Source organism: Mytilus edulis, chromosome 11 (assembly GCF_963676685.1).
Source record: "Mytilus edulis chromosome 11, xbMytEdul2.2, whole genome shotgun sequence".
In the NCBI taxonomy this organism is placed as follows: Eukaryota; Metazoa; Mollusca; class Bivalvia; order Mytilida; family Mytilidae; genus Mytilus; species Mytilus edulis.
Genome location: NC_092354.1, coordinates 46074317 through 46091278, shown reverse-complemented (window position 1 = coordinate 46091278; position 16962 = coordinate 46074317). Strand labels below are relative to the sequence as shown.

General features: G+C 39.4%; 1 protein-coding gene across 2 annotated transcripts in view; it reads left to right on the top strand.

The window, feature by feature from the left end:
- The window catches only part of LOC139495683 (uncharacterized), a 28389-nt gene extending 13868 nt beyond the window's left edge, over window positions 1-14521 (top strand). For both annotated transcript variants that reach the window (XM_071284012.1, XM_071284011.1), the window contains exons 7-11: window positions 9960-10106; window positions 11073-11129; window positions 11896-12009; window positions 13135-13699; window positions 14318-14521. In XM_071284012.1, coding sequence (XP_071140113.1) covers window positions 9960-10106; window positions 11073-11129; window positions 11896-12009; window positions 13135-13699; window positions 14318-14507 — 1073 coding nt within the window. In that variant the 3' untranslated portion in view covers window positions 14508-14521. The remainder of the gene's footprint in view (window positions 1-9959; window positions 10107-11072; window positions 11130-11895; window positions 12010-13134; window positions 13700-14317) is intronic.
- The last annotated feature ends 2441 nt before the right edge of the window (window positions 14522-16962 follow it).

The window sequence follows — 16962 nt, the reverse complement described above, 5'->3', positions numbered from 1 at the left end:
AGCCCATACCCATTACTGTATAAGTACATCAGACTTTGGATGGACAGTGACGTCTTCAGGTGCACTTTCCCACCCTGGAATTGATACGAGTTGAAGATATGGATAAAAGCTATCAATCTAACCACCTGCGGTCAAGAACTTTGCCGTAGGAGGGTGGCAGTAAAGCCACTGCTGCCACCACCCGTAATGGACAAAAAAGAAAAATTTGGTATGGGGTTGTCAGCTTCTGGTGCACTTTCCCACCCGGGCATTTTCCTGAATAAAAGGGTCTGGGACAAGCTTTCAATCCCACTAGGTGTGGGTAAAAACTTTGCCGTAGGGAACTGTACAGAAAGAGTGAAAAAATGAGCCCATACCCATTACTGTATAAGTACATCAGACTTTGGATGGACAGTGACGTCTTCAGGTGCACTTTCCCACCCTGGAATTGATACGAGTTGAAGATATGGATAAAAGCTATCAATCTAACCACCTGCGGTCAAGAACTTTGCCGTAGGAGGGTGGCAGTAAAGCCACTGCTGCCACCACCCGTAATGGACAAAAAAGAAAAATTTGGTATGGGGTTGTCAGCTTCTGGTGCACTTTCCCACCCGGGCATTTTCCTGAATAAAAGGGTCTGGGACAAGCTTTCAATCCCACTAGGTGTGGGTAAAAACTTTGCCGTAGGGAACTGTACAGAAAGAGTGAAAAAATGAGCCCATACCCATTACTGTATAAGTACATCAGACTTTGGATGGACAGTGACGTCTTCAGGTGCACTTTCCCACCCTGGAATTGATACGAGTTGAAGATATGGATAAAAGCTATCAATCTAACCACCTGCGGTCAAGAACTTTGCCGTAGGAGGGTGGCAGTAAAGCCACTGCTGCCACCACCCGTAATGGACAAAAAAGAAAAATTTGGTATGGGGTTGTCAGCTTCTGGTGCACTTTCCCACCCGGGCATTTTCCTGAATAAAAGGGTCTGGGACAAGCTTTCAATCCCACTAGGTGTGGGTAAAAACTTTGCCGTAGGGAACTGTACAGAAAGAGTGAAAAAATGAGCCCATACCCATTACTGTATAAGTACATCAGACTTTGGATGGACAGTGACGTCTTCAGGTGCACTTTCCCACCCTGGAATTGATACGAGTTGAAGATATGGATAAAAGCTATCAATCTAACCACCTGCGGTCAAGAACTTTGCCGTAGGAGGGTGGCAGTAAAGCCACTGCTGCCACCACCCGTAATGGACAAAAAAGAAAAATTTGGTATGGGGTTGTCAGCTTCTGGTGCACTTTCCCACCCGGGCATTTTCCTGAATAAAAGGGTCTGGGACAAGCTTTCAATCCCACTAGGTGTGGGTAAAAACTTTGCCGTAGGGAACTGTACAGAAAGAGTGAAAAAATGAGCCCATACCCATTACTGTATAAGTACATCAGACTTTGGATGGACAGTGACGTCTTCAGGTGCACTTTCCCACCCTGGAATTGATACGAGTTGAAGATATGGATAAAAGCTATCAATCTAACCACCTGCGGTCAAGAACTTTGCCGTAGGAGGGTGGCAGTAAAGCCACTGCTGCCACCACCCGTAATGGACAAAAAAGAAAAATTTGGTATGGGGTTGTCAGCTTCTGGTGCACTTTCCCACCCGGGCATTTTCCTGAATAAAAGGGTCTGGGACAAGCTTTCAATCCCACTAGGTGTGGGTAAAAACTTTGCCGTAGGGAACTGTACAGAAAGAGTGAAAAAATGAGCCCATACCCATTACTGTATAAGTACATCAGACTTTGGATGGACAGTGACGTCTTCAGGTGCACTTTCCCACCCTGGAATTGATACGAGTTGAAGATATGGATAAAAGCTATCAATCTAACCACCTGCGGTCAAGAACTTTGCCGTAGGAGGGTGGCAGTAAAGCCACTGCTGCCACCACCCGTAATGGACAAAAAAGAAAAATTTGGTATGGGGTTGTCAGCTTCTGGTGCACTTTCCCACCCGGGCATTTTCCTGAATAAAAGGGTCTGGGACAAGCTTTCAATCCCACTAGGTGTGGGTAAAAACTTTGCCGTAGGGAACTGTACAGAAAGAGTGAAAAAATGAGCCCATACCCATTACTGTATAAGTACATCAGACTTTGGATGGACAGTGACGTCTTCAGGTGCACTTTCCCACCCTGGAATTGATACGAGTTGAAGATATGGATAAAAGCTATCAATCTAACCACCTGCGGTCAAGAACTTTGCCGTAGGAGGGTGGCAGTAAAGCCACTGCTGCCACCACCCGTAATGGACAAAAAAGAAAAATTTGGTATGGGGTTGTCAGCTTCTGGTGCACTTTCCCACCCGGGCATTTTCCTGAATAAAAGGGTCTGGGACAAGCTTTCAATCCCACTAGGTGTGGGTAAAAACTTTGCCGTAGGGAACTGTACAGAAAGAGTGAAAAAATGAGCCCATACCCATTACTGTATAAGTACATCAGACTTTGGATGGACAGTGACGTCTTCAGGTGCACTTTCCCACCCTGGAATTGATACGAGTTGAAGATATGGATAAAAGCTATCAATCTAACCACCTGCGGTCAAGAACTTTGCCGTAGGAGGGTGGCAGTAAAGCCACTGCTGCCACCACCCGTAATGGACAAAAAAGAAAAATTTGGTATGGGGTTGTCAGCTTCTGGTGCACTTTCCCACCCGGGCATTTTCCTGAATAAAAGGGTCTGGGACAAGCTTTCAATCCCACTAGGTGTGGGTAAAAACTTTGCCGTAGGGAACTGTACAGAAAGAGTGAAAAAATGAGCCCATACCCATTACTGTATAAGTACATCAGACTTTGGATGGACAGTGACGTCTTCAGGTGCACTTTCCCACCCTGGAATTGATACGAGTTGAAGATATGGATAAAAGCTATCAATCTAACCACCTGCGGTCAAGAACTTTGCCGTAGGAGGGTGGCAGTAAAGCCACTGCTGCCACCACCCGTAATGGACAAAAAAGAAAAATTTGGTATGGGGTTGTCAGCTTCTGGTGCACTTTCCCACCCGGGCATTTTCCTGAATAAAAGGGTCTGGGACAAGCTTTCAATCCCACTAGGTGTGGGTAAAAACTTTGCCGTAGGGAACTGTACAGAAAGAGTGAAAAAATGAGCCCATACCCATTACTGTATAAGTACATCAGACTTTGGATGGACAGTGACGTCTTCAGGTGCACTTTCCCACCCTGGAATTGATACGAGTTGAAGATATGGATAAAAGCTATCAATCTAACCACCTGCGGTCAAGAACTTTGCCGTAGGAGGGTGGCAGTAAAGCCACTGCTGCCACCACCCGTAATGGACAAAAAAGAAAAATTTGGTATGGGGTTGTCAGCTTCTGGTGCACTTTCCCACCCGGGCATTTTCCTGAATAAAAGGGTCTGGGACAAGCTTTCAATCCCACTAGGTGTGGGTAAAAACTTTGCCGTAGGGAACTGTACAGAAAGAGTGAAAAAATGAGCCCATACCCATTACTGTATAAGTACATCAGACTTTGGATGGACAGTGACGTCTTCAGGTGCACTTTCCCACCCTGGAATTGATACGAGTTGAAGATATGGATAAAAGCTATCAATCTAACCACCTGCGGTCAAGAACTTTGCCGTAGGAGGGTGGCAGTAAAGCCACTGCTGCCACCACCCGTAATGGACAAAAAAGAAAAATTTGGTATGGGGTTGTCAGCTTCTGGTGCACTTTCCCACCCGGGCATTTTCCTGAATAAAAGGGTCTGGGACAAGCTTTCAATCCCACTAGGTGTGGGTAAAAACTTTGCCGTAGGGAACTGTACAGAAAGAGTGAAAAAATGAGCCCATACCCATTACTGTATAGGTACATCAGACTTTGGATGGACAGTGACGTCTTCAGGTACCTATACAGTTATGAGTATGGGCTCATTTTTCAGTCTTTCTGTACAGTTCCCTACGGCAAAGTTTTTTACCACACCTAGTGGGATTGAAAGCTTGTCCCAGACCCTTTTATTCATGAAAATGCCCAAGTGGGAAAGTGCACCGGAAGCTGACAACAACATACTCAATTTCTCATTTTGGTCCATTCTGGGTGGTGGCAGCAGTGGCTTTACTCCCATCCCCCTACGGCAAAGTTCTTGACCGCAGGTTGTTAGATTGAAAGCTATTATCCATATCTTCAACTCGTATCAATCCCTGGGTGGGAAAGTGCACCTGAAGATTTCACTGGCCATCCAAAGTCTGAGGTACCTATACAGTTATGGGTATGGGCTCATTTTTCAGTCTTTCTGTACAGTTCCCTACGGCAAAGTTTTTTACCACACCTAGTGGGATTGAAAGCTTGTCCCAGACCCTTTTATTCATGAAAATGCCCAAGTGGGAAAGTGCACCGGAAGCTGACAACAACATACTCAATTTCTCATTTTGGTCCATTCTGGGTGGTGGCAGCAGTCGCTTTACTCCCATCCCCCTACGGCAAAGTTCTTGACCGCAGGTTGTTAGATTGAAAGCTATTATCCATATCTTCAACTCGTATCAATCCCTGGGTGGGAAAGTGCACCTGAAGATTTCACTGGCCATCCAAAGTCTGAGGTACCTATACAGTTATGGGTATGGGCTCATTTTTCAGTCTTTCTGTACAGTTCCCTACGGCAAAGTTTTTTACCACACCTAGTGGGATTGAAAGCTTGTCCCAGACCCTTTTATTCATGAAAATGCCCAAGTGGGAAAGTGCACCGGAAGCTGACAACAACATACTCAATTTCTCATTTTGGTCCATTCTGGGTGGTGGCAGCAGTCGCTTTACTCCCATCCCCCTACGGCAAAGTTCTTGACCGCAGGTTGTTAGATTGAAAGCTATTATCCATATCTTCAACTCGTATCAATCCCTGGGTGGGAAAGTGCACCTGAAGATTTCACTGGCCATCCAAAGTCTGAGTTACCTATACAGTTATGGGTATGGGCTCATTTTTCAGTCTTTCTGTACAGTTCCCTACGGCAAAGTTTTTTACCACACCTAGTGGGATTGAAAGCTTGTCCCAGACCCTTTTATTCATGAAAATGCCCAAGTGGGAAAGTGCACCGGAAGCTGACAACAACATACTCAATTTCTCATTTTGGTCCATTCTGGGTGGTGGCAGCAGTGGCTTTACTCCCATCCCCCTACGGCAAAGTTCTTGACCGCAGGTTGTTAGATTGAAAGCTATTATCCATATCTTCAACTCGTATCAATCCCTGGGTGGGAAAGTGCACCTGAAGATTTCACTGGCCATCCAAAGTCTGAGGTACCTATACAGTTATGGGTATGGGCTCATTTTTCAGTCTTTCTGTACAGTTCCCTACGGCAAAGTTTTTTACCACACCTAGTGGGATTGAAAGCTTGTCCCAGACCCTTTTATTCATGAAAATGCCCGAGTGGGAAAGTGCACCGGAAGCTGACAACAACATACTCAATTTCTCATTTTGGTCCATTCTGGGTGGTGGCAGCAGTCGCTTTACTCCCATCCCCCTACGGCAAAGTTCTTGACCGCAGGTTGTTAGATTGAAAGCTATTATCCATATCTTCAACTCGTATCAATCCCTGGGTGGGAAAGTGCACCTGAAGATTTCACTGGCCATCCAAAGTCTGAGGTACCTATACAGTTATGGGTATGGGCTCATTTTTCAGTCTTTCTGTACAGTTCCCTACGGCAAAGTTTTTTACCACACCTAGTGGGATTGAAAGCTTGTCCCAGACCCTTTTATTCATGAAAATGCCCAAGTGGGAAAGTGCACCGGAAGCTGACAACAACATACTCAATTTCTCATTTTGGTCCATTCTGGGTGGTGGCAGCAGTCGCTTTACTCCCATCCCCCTACGGCAAAGTTCTTGACCGCAGGTTGTTAGATTGAAAGCTATTATCCATATCTTCAACTCGTATCAATCCCTGGGTGGGAAAGTGCACCTGAAGATTTCACTGGCCATCCAAAGTCTGAGGTACCTATACAGTTATGGGTATGGGCTCATTTTTCAGTCTTTCTGTACAGTTCCCTACGGCAAAGTTTTTTACCACACCTAGTGGGATTGAAAGCTTGTCCCAGACCCTTTTATTCATGAAAATGCCCAAGTGGGAAAGTGCACCGGAAGCTGACAACAACATACTCAATTTCTCATTTTGGTCCATTCTGGGTGGTGGCAGCAGTCGCTTTACTCCCATCCCCCTACGGCAAAGTTCTTGACCGCAGGTTGTTAGATTGAAAGCTATTATCCATATCTTCAACTCGTATCAATCCCTGGGTGGGAAAGTGCACCTGAAGATTTCACTGGCCATCCAAAGTCTGAGGTACCTATACAGTTATGGGTATGGGCTCATTTTTCAGTCTTTCTGTACAGTTCCCTACGGCAAAGTTTTTTACCACACCTAGTGGGATTGAAAGCTTGTCCCAGACCCTTTTATTCATGAAAATGCCCAAGTGGGAAAGTGCACCGGAAGCTGACAACAACATACTCAATTTCTCATTTTGGTCCATTCTGGGTGGTGGCAGCAGTGGCTTTACTCCCATCCCCCTACGGCAAAGTTCTTGACCGCAGGTTGTTAGATTGAAAGCTATTATCCATATCTTCAACTCGTATCAATCCCTGGGTGGGAAAGTGCACCTGAAGATTTCACTGGCCATCCAAAGTCTGAGGTACCTATACAGTTATGGGTATGGGCTCATTTTTCAGTCTTTCTGTACAGTTCGCTACGGCAAAGTTTTTTACCACACCTAGTGGGATTGAAAGCTTGTCCCAGACCCTTTTATTCATGAAAATGCCCAAGTGGGAAAGTGCACCGGAAGCTGACAACAACATACTCAATTTCTCATTTTGGTCCATTCTGGGTGGTGGCAGCAGTCGCTTTACTCCCATCCCCCTACGGCAAAGTTCTTGACCGCAGGTTGTTAGATTGAAAGCTATTATCCATATCTTCAACTCGTATCAATCCCTGGGTGGGAAAGTGCACCTGAAGATTTCACTGGCCATCCAAAGTCTGAGGTACCTATACAGTTATGGGTATGGGCTCATTTTTCAGTCTTTCTGTACAGTTCCCTACGGCAAAGTTTTTTATCACACCTAGTGGGATTGAAAGCTTGTCCCAGACCCTTTTATTCATGAAAATGCCCAAGTGGGAAAGTGCACCGGAAGCTGACAACAACATACTCAATTTCTCATTTTGGTCCATTCTGGGTGGTGGCAGCAGTCGCTTTACTCCCATCCCCCTACGGCAAAGTTCTTGACCGCAGGTTGTTAGATTGAAAGCTATTATCCATATCTTCAACTCGTATCAATCCCTGGGTGGGAAAGTGCACCTGAAGATTTCACTGGCCATCCAAAGTCTGAGGTACCTATACAGTTATGGGTATGGGCTCATTTTTCAGTCTTTCTGTACAGTTCCCTACGGCAAAGTTTTTTACCACACCTAGTGGGATTGAAAGCTTGTCCCAGACCCTTTTATTCATGAAAATGCCCAAGTGGGAAAGTGCACCGGAAGCTGACAACAACATACTCAATTTCTCATTTTGGTCCATTCTGGGTGGTGGCAGCAGTCGCTTTACTCCCATCCCCCTACGGCAAAGTTCTTGACCGCAGGTTGTTAGATTGAAAGCTATTATCCATATCTTCAACTCGTATCAATCCCTGGGTGGGAAAGTGCACCTGAAGATTTCACTGGCCATCCAAAGTCTGAGGTACCTATACAGTTATGGGTATGGGCTCATTTTTCAGTCTTTCTGTACAGTTCCCTACGGCAAAGTTTTTTTACCACACCTAGTGGGATTGAAAGCTTGTCCCAGACCCTTTTATACGTGAAAATGCCCAAGTGGGAAAGTGCACCGGAAGCTGACAACAACATACTCAATTTCTCATTTTGGTCCATTCTGGGTGGTGGCAGCAGTCGCTTTACTCCCATCCCCCTACGGCAAAGTTCTTGACCGCAGGTTGTTAGATTGAAAGCTATTATCCATATCTTCAACTCGTATCAATCCCTGGGTGGGAAAGTGCACCTGAAGATTTCACTGGCCATCCAAAGTCTGAGGTACCTATACAGTTATGGGTATGGGCTCATTTTTCAGTCTTTCTGTACAGTTCCCTACGGCAAAGTTTTTTACCACATGTAGCGATGTTGGTTTTTTTTCGTGTCCAACGTACATTCTTTAGGCAAGCTTCGCAAGCTCCATACGGTAAAGTTTGCCACCGGATAGGGCTCAAATGAAAGGTAATAAATCAGAGCAGGGCCCACTGAAATGAGTTTTTGGGGGTTTAAACCTTTTGTGAATTGAATCCCACCTACACTTTCTCAATAACATCCAAATATTAAAGAAGAATTTCTTGGCTCTAACTCCAAATATGAACAATTTTATGTTAAGGGGTCCTGAAATCTTTTGAAAGCTTCCGATGTGCTATTTTTTAACCTTTTCTAATTAATCGGACCAAATCACTACTTTTAAATTAGTAATACTTTAAAATTGATGACCCAATTTTTTTTTTACAGTACGCTTTAACCCCCCTTACTTGCTGTTTGAGGCATAGAACATGAAGAAATACATTTGGAAGGGGTATAAAAAAAATGGCAAGTAACACACTGTCCACACTAAGGACTATATTCGGACAACGAAAAATCAAAGGACGATAACTGTGTATCGTACTCGGACCATTTGAGGCGGCCGAATGTATAGAAAGCCAGTATATAGTAATTCTTTCGAACATAAGATATTTTTTATTTCGCTTATTTGAAAGCTTATACATTGTACACAGGAACGAGTCTAAGTCAACTCACATTAAATAGTTATTCTATGCTACGCCTACAACAGTAAAGACCGTAATGTTATCTGATCTGTAGGTTTGTTTGTCCGTTCGTTTTTCCGTGTATCCATCCATTTAAACTGTATTAGATTGAATCTAAGACGACATTGTAGTCAGATCAAGTTGAAACTAGGTACACATGTTTATTAAAATATGTTCTTTTTAAAATTATTTACGGTTCTCTGAATATGAAAAATAACTGTGTGAGCAAATTATCATAGACAAACACTGTTGGTTTTTTTTTTCTAATTCAATTCGTTTACTTTTTATTCTCATTTCGTATCCGTAAATTACTAAATAACTATTATGTGATGGGGCATATACGATCCGTTTTTAATAGTTTATTTGCAATCCTTGATTTTTGTTTACCATCTAGGTTAATAGTTTGGAAAACCGAGAAAACGTAAAGAAGACCTCAAAATATAGTATATGCCCTTCTCTATAGAGTAAAATACGTAGAGGAGCGCACTTTCCATTCTATAAATACATATATAATAACATAAAGTATGTGTTTATGTAGGGGAATAAAAATCGTTCGCTAAAAAAGATTGTTCCTTTGCTTTTTGTGTATTTTTCGCTGTGCATTTGCTGATTAAAGATACCCTATCTCCTTTGTTGTTCTATTGTATTACGATATTTTGAGGTTTTACGATTTTCTGGGACGTTCTCCCTTTACTTATTTATATTGATGCAGACATTTAGCAAGCAAACTAGTCAGTACATTAGGCTACAGACAACATTGATGTTGTAGTGTATCTTCTGACTTGATATGGTGGATATCTCTAGTTATTTAAAGATAAAAAAAAAACAATATAAACCGTATTGGTAGCCATATTTTATTTTTAACGGAACGTTGTTTCATTATGTCGTTTTGTGGTTTTCTCATATACCACATTATGATTCTTTGACAAGTTGATTCTCATTGTGTTCTTCAGTGGTCGCTAGCTTGATTGGTCGCTAGGATTGGTCGCTAGCTTGAGTCTGGTCAATTTGATATGTTACCTTTTGATAAAAACCATAAACTAATATTAAGTTCTGCAATAATTAAATCCATCTGTCAAATAAATGAAAATATTCAAATGAATAATATTGATTCTCCTTTGATCTTTCTTTTATTCAAATTTATTATGTGTTTATTAACAAACAGTGTGTCCTTTATTTAGGAGAAGTGTTTATGGCTATGTTAAATCCTTGCAACCATAAAGTTCGTGTTTGTCCATCGTATTGTACGATCCGACATTTAGAAGATATTATTCTTGGAACTATAGAATGTGATTACTGCGACTGTAACACGACAAACAAACAAAAAGGTAGGTAAACTGTATAACTGCGCAGGTGCAATGTTTACGACAATTGGGAAGTAAGAAATATGTCGAACTTCAAGGAATGTTCGAAAGACAATATACATTGGCTACTTTTCTTTGAACAGTTCTAGTTGGTACAATTTTCCATTGATTTGGTTATTATTTCTAGATCCCATTTATTATTAATGAATTTCAATTATAGTATACATGTGTATAGTAGCATAAAACGCGACATTGTACCTACACTCATCGCAGTCCAACGGACAAGCTCCATAAGCGTTCCTAGCATAGAGCTCTTGTCCGTCAATGTAGCCTAACATGATACATTTGCTGTGAAGGATACTTGTGTAGCGCCGCAATTAGAACTTACATGTACATGTAACTGTGTATCTATATTCTGGTATCTACACATTTTATAAATTATTATAATTCGTTGGATTCAAATGGATTATACTTTGGTCAAGCCCAACTCTACTGCGCCATCAACGGTTTTACATCTGTCTTTATTTTTATATCAAACGTTGCTTAAGGCATTCTTGACTTAAGCGAAAAGCGCGTCTGAAATTTACAACGTGTTTGTTTCATTTAATAAATTGGTTATCTACATGAAAATCATATACATGTAGGATATAATATATAGAATTGCCATATAAAACCTATCTTAATTTCATAATTGTCCTTTTAGTCAACATCAACAAATATTGTTAAATAGTTATATTAAGTAGAGCTGTCAAATTGGTCGTTTTAATTCGTGGAACATTCATTCAAATACGGAATAAAAGATGATATTTAGGGTTCTTGTGGTAACTCAATTTTCAATGTTACAGAATTTCAGTAGATATTTTGTCAACCCGAAATAGGTTAACAGATATAATGGTATTCATTTGTATCATGTTCTTTTCTGTTCGACATAGTTCATATATTTATATTGATATTATGTGTTTAGTAATGTTTTTACTTATGTTTACACAGGCTTAGAAAGAGAATCAAGATTTTTACTCCAAGTTGATTCAAAAGTAACAAATATTGGTAAGTTATAGATTTATTAGGAACTCAACTTAGAAACAGTGTTGCATCATGGGAATAAAGCCGGTGTAAACGTATCTTAGTCAGACAAAGAAGGTAAGTTGCACTGCAACAATGTTATTTAGGGAGGTACCATTTGATTTTTATGGAGGGATATGATTGCTTAAACTAAAGCGACATGTATGTTACATTCTAGATCTTATTGGACTTGAATAAAATTTCGATATATGTTTTAGTATAGATGTATGACATAGACAGTTATAATTGAATGACAATTTTACAGGAAACACGAAAATAAACGTTTTCAACACATTATGCTTGCTATTCACGTTTATTTTACAATAAATGCTCTACCGTTAAGAGGAAAGTAGGACGTCCTAAAACTACGGACTGTAGAGACTGAAAGAACATCACTTGGATGGAACAGCTGGGCTACAGCAAGAACAGCAGCTAAAGACCCTGTAAAATGGAAAGAATCTACCAGGGCCTTAAATGCCGACCGGCATGAAGAGGATAGGTGAGGTGAGGTGCTCTACCGTTATACAAGTGTATTGAAAAGAGCATTATAGTGGACTATGCGGGTTTGAGTTTTTCTCATTGTTTAAAGCTGTACATTTTACTTCTATTAGTGTTGAAATCCACTCCATTTGAACTTTGGTGGATAGCTATCCAATTGGCAATCATACCACCTCTCCTTATGTTTATATTACATATTTGAATTAAAAATATATGTTTCTTTTCGAATAAACAAATGTAGGATTTTTTTCAGCCATTGCATCAACTATACATTGCCTTGAATTAGCAAGTGACTGTCCATCGCACTGTCATGCATTCACAGTTCACAATAACGCCTGGAAATGCCACGTGTGTCTTTGTCACGGAGGTTTGTTTTCTTTTTAGAATAATTTTTATTAATAATGGAAATTGGGAATTTGTCAAAAAGACTACAACCCGACCAAAGAGCACACAGAACAGCCGAAGGACACCAATGGGTCTTCAACGCAGCGAAAAAATCCCGCACCCGGAGGTGGTCCTCATCTGATACCTACATAAGATTGTGTACTTGTTTAGTGAAAATGGACGTCACTCAAAAACATATCAGAAGCACTAAAATAAAAAAAAACATACAAGACTAATGAAGGCCAGAAGCTCCAGGCTAGGGACAGGCGCTAATACATGTACATGTAAGCTGCGTTAAAATATGCTGTATAAAGATCATTATGATTTAAAATTCGCGTAACTTGATCACCCTTGCACTACAAGATAAGCCGATATACAATAAGGATTCACCAGAGGACGGGATGGTACCTAAATGTCATATACATTTTTAATTATTCATAATGAAAAGAAAAAAAAACAATAAATAGATTATTAACATACATGTACATGTAGGACAGATTAACTTCACTATTTATAATACAATGATTTGTATGAAGAAAAAAATCAAATGTAGCAACCTTCTATCACAAACATAAAGACTGGGATATAAAAGACTAGGTGTATTAAAGTCCATGAAAGAAGGAGAAGTACTATATTTTCTGAAGAATGATTGATGTCTCAAAATATTGAAGGACTTTACTTATCCTATAATGTATTTCTCTAAACACCATCTTTGAATATAGATTTAGGTTGATAAAAATATGTTCGAGCATGCCCGATAAATTTCTTGATAAGATTTAATATGAAAGTAATGCTAAAACGAATGCAGATACAAAAGGATCTGAATTGGGGTCCTTTATAGCTGTGTTCTTTACATTTGTATGTCAGTTTATCCATCTTTATATTTGCTTGCCTATTACCAGTATTCTCTATTCTAAAAATCTTAGCAACCCATCATCATTTTCTATTTATTTATTTGGCCCCTATGTCTGTAGTATTGACCAATTCTCTAATCCCATCCAGACTCTCATATAAAATGTTTGGTGTTTATTTGTTTTAGATAATACCAAGAAATTTTATAAATTAATGATATTGAAATTTATATATATATATAACTTTTTGTTTATAGTTCTAATCCCAAGAACATTCATCCATCATCTGCATTCATCGTCATTAACATCGGGAATTGCATCGACGTCAATACCAACACTACCACATTACACGAAGCCGCATTCAACGAAAGCATCAGAAAGTCAAGCAACCAGTGAAAAACCAGTCACAACTATTTACCGATCGTCGCCACTGCCAACTAGTGAAGAACTTGTCACAACTGTTAACCGGTCGTCGTCACTACATTCTACTGAAGTACCAGTTCAAACTGTTTACCGATCGTCTCCGCAACCTTCAAGAGAAGTACCAGTTACAACTGTTAATCTGTCTTCTCCACTTCCGTCTCAAGAAGTACCAGTCACAACTATTCAACGACCGTCGCCATTACCTACTAGTGGTTCGACTTTGTACCCACACACAACTAATATCAACAAACCCACAACACATGGTGGAACAATTAGTTGTTTCATATGCAATTCTACAAATTGTAATGATGGTGAATTACAGTTATGCAGTTCTGGTAAAAAGTATTGTATGAATACCTTAACTGCGCACACTGATGGTACAAAATCTATATTTAGAAGGTTGGTGTCTTTTTTTAAGCACAAAATTCGTCGTTTTATTATATAATGACTTCTGGGTACTTTTATAATCCGAACGCATTGTTCTGCATGGATCATATCAGTCTTTGCAATAACAAATTTATACCACGTGCGTATTGTACATGTAGAAGCAGCAAATACCAATTTTAAGGTATTTTGTTTTACCTGACTCTGGTTCAAATCCGCGACTTCCCGCACTCTTGCCGATGTCACTGCCACCCTGGCCTTTGTTAGTCTTGTATTATTTTAATTTTAGTTTCTTGTGTACAATTTGGAAATTAGTATGGCGTTCATTATCACTGGACTAGTATATATTTGTTTAGGGGCCAGCTGAAGGACGCCTCCGGGTGCGGGAATTTCTCGCTACATTGAAGACCTGTTGGTGACCCTCTGCTGTTGTTTTTTATTTGGTCGGGTTGTTGTCTCTGTGACACATTCCCCATTTCCATTCTCAATTTTATTTTATATTTATTCATATTGAATATTATAATCTATAAAATTATATACAGTGTTTTGATACATTAGATTAATGTATCGACTAAATGTTCCTTAAAATCGTTAGCATGTTTGTATCGATTAATTGTTTGTTAATGTTTTCAGTTGTGTATCTGAAGACGAATGCAATAAGAAATGGTGGTTGAAAACTGCAGACGACCCAATGTGTCTTACTTTACAAAATGGCGAATCTGTGGAACTAGCGGATGCCAAAGAGTGTAATTTTTGTTGTACAGAAAATGGCTGCAATAAAGATCTAAAAATTGACGATCATATATTTATTGGAAAGGAATAAACGATAACATTGTATTGTGTCAGTTTGTTACATTTGTAAGTGCATTCTGTAGTTTAATTTGATTTGAGTAAAGACATACTCCGGGAAAAGAGGATGCTTGCGCTAAGGTCCCTTATTTAAACGAAAAAAGAAGAAAAAATACATAAATTTCATAGCAAAGAATTTCTTTTTTGGGATATTTAAAATTCATAAAAAATATGATTGCATATTAGAAAAATATCCACCAGAGTTTAAATGCCTTATTTACTACCCGCCGCGGTTAATGACATTTAAAGGGCTCTATAATTGGTCCCGTTACCAAGTACCTATGGAAGTTTTGGTGGTTTTAACGACTGAATTTGTGGTTCTGAAACATGTTATTTACAGTGACACTTTCTAATTTAATTTACATTTTTCCAAAAAAATATATAGATTCTTCTAGGAATTGGTCAAATAAAGAATACGACATTATCAATCCGCTAAAGCTAGGTTCACACTGCCGATCAGATCAACTCGATGACCCGATTGTCCAAATTTTCACGACCTAGCTCAACCAAATTCTTGATCGGGCCTGTTTACGACTTCTACTCGACCGCCATCCGACTGTACACGACCTTAACTCGACAATTCACGACCCAATCAGGACTCCATCCCGACAACAAAATGCAAACTTATTCGATAATTCTGATCAATTCACGATCTTTACACGATCTTTTCTCGACTAGCTAGACCAAATCAACTTTTTCACGATCTCAGTCTGATCTTGACCAGACCAGATCGACCTGATCGTATATGGGTCGTAGGGATAATCGGGAATTGGTCGGGTATGCACAATTTTAGTATAAAAACGTCCGAAACTTTAATTCCCCGCCGCTTCGGAGTGAGCATTACGTGTCACCCTTGTCCGTCCGTACGTATGTGCGTACGTCCCAACAATATTAGTTTTCGTTCTCTAATTAAATTTTGCCTCAACCAAATTTTATGAAACGCCGTATACACAATGCTTATTACCATAAACGCAGTTCAAAAGCGAATTTGGGTGGCTGTTCTTGAGTAATTACCCTTTATAATGTTATATATGATAGCCGGGGTATTATCACTGTCCCATGGACACATTTTACGTATATATTTGGTTATATTCAGTAGAAGGTCCGAGTAAAATCATACATTTAGTCTGCTTTATGGTCGGGTTGTTGTCTCTTTGGCACATTCCTTATTTCCATTCTCAATTTTATTTAAATGGGTACACTGTAAAAACAGTGTTTAGATCCAAAACACTTATCTAAACACTTTTTCTGTGTACCTTTTGAAACGCATTTAGCATCTAAACATGTTTAGATTTTAACAAGTGTTTAGATTTCAACAAATGTTTAGATGTTATATGTTTAGAAATATATGGTGTTTAGACCTTCCAACGGTTAGCCTACTAGTACTATGATTTCACAGGAACTACTTGTGTGGTACAGCACTACAGGTTTAATAGTCCACACTGTATTGTAGAATATACAATACACGTGTACATTTCTGCTTTCATGTTCTTGCAATGATTTTTACCATAATAAAATTGTTTGACTTGTCTATATAGTGTATTAAAGCTGGAAAACTTCAGTAATGATAATAATAATATTAACAATAATAGGTTTACACATTTTATTCTTCCTGGAGACCAAAGAAAAGTTTGTAAACAATACGACCAAGTTAAGAAAAGTCTATAAACAATTAGACAAAGTTTAAGCCTCCACTATTTTTAAAGGAAAAGCCTGTACCAAGTCAGGAAAATGACTTTTTTTTCGTTCCTTTTGATTGTTTATGTAGTCAAGCGTTTGATTTGTTTTAAGTTTTATGGACCTTCCACCTTTTTATACAACTTGGAGTCTGGTTCTTTTGTTTTTGTTTTTTTCTGATATAGTCTTAAACATAACATATAATCTATTCAAATTAGTTCAATAATTTATTTTTAAGTCTCACTAAATGCAAACAAAAAATACAATTCTAAAATTTGATGATTTTTATCCTTAACAAAACAGAAATTGTCAGTCCATCTATCATAAAGGAATGTTTCATTGCGGAACAATCTTCTTTTGAATGATAAAGGCTCTTGGTGTGCAGTTCCTTTTTGGTTGTCAGGTGAACTTTTGTATCCTGAAATGAAAAAAATGAAACCTTCATGTACATTTGTATGCAACAGTCACTTATTCTTATGAGAAAACCATGCAGATGGTGCTCCATGAAAGGTTGTTTGATTTTGATAAAACTTTGCTTAAATGATCAGGTTGACTTCATATGAAAGTCCAATTTTGATGGCCTTACATCAATGGTAACTATGGTAACGGTAGGAATTTGTTATATTCTCTCGTTCATATATAGATGCTCCTAATGAAATACAGATACTTTATAGATTTCTCAAATAATATAAAGACTATAATACTTCTGAGTGTTTAAATACTTTTATAGCATAGATAGACACCCATTACAA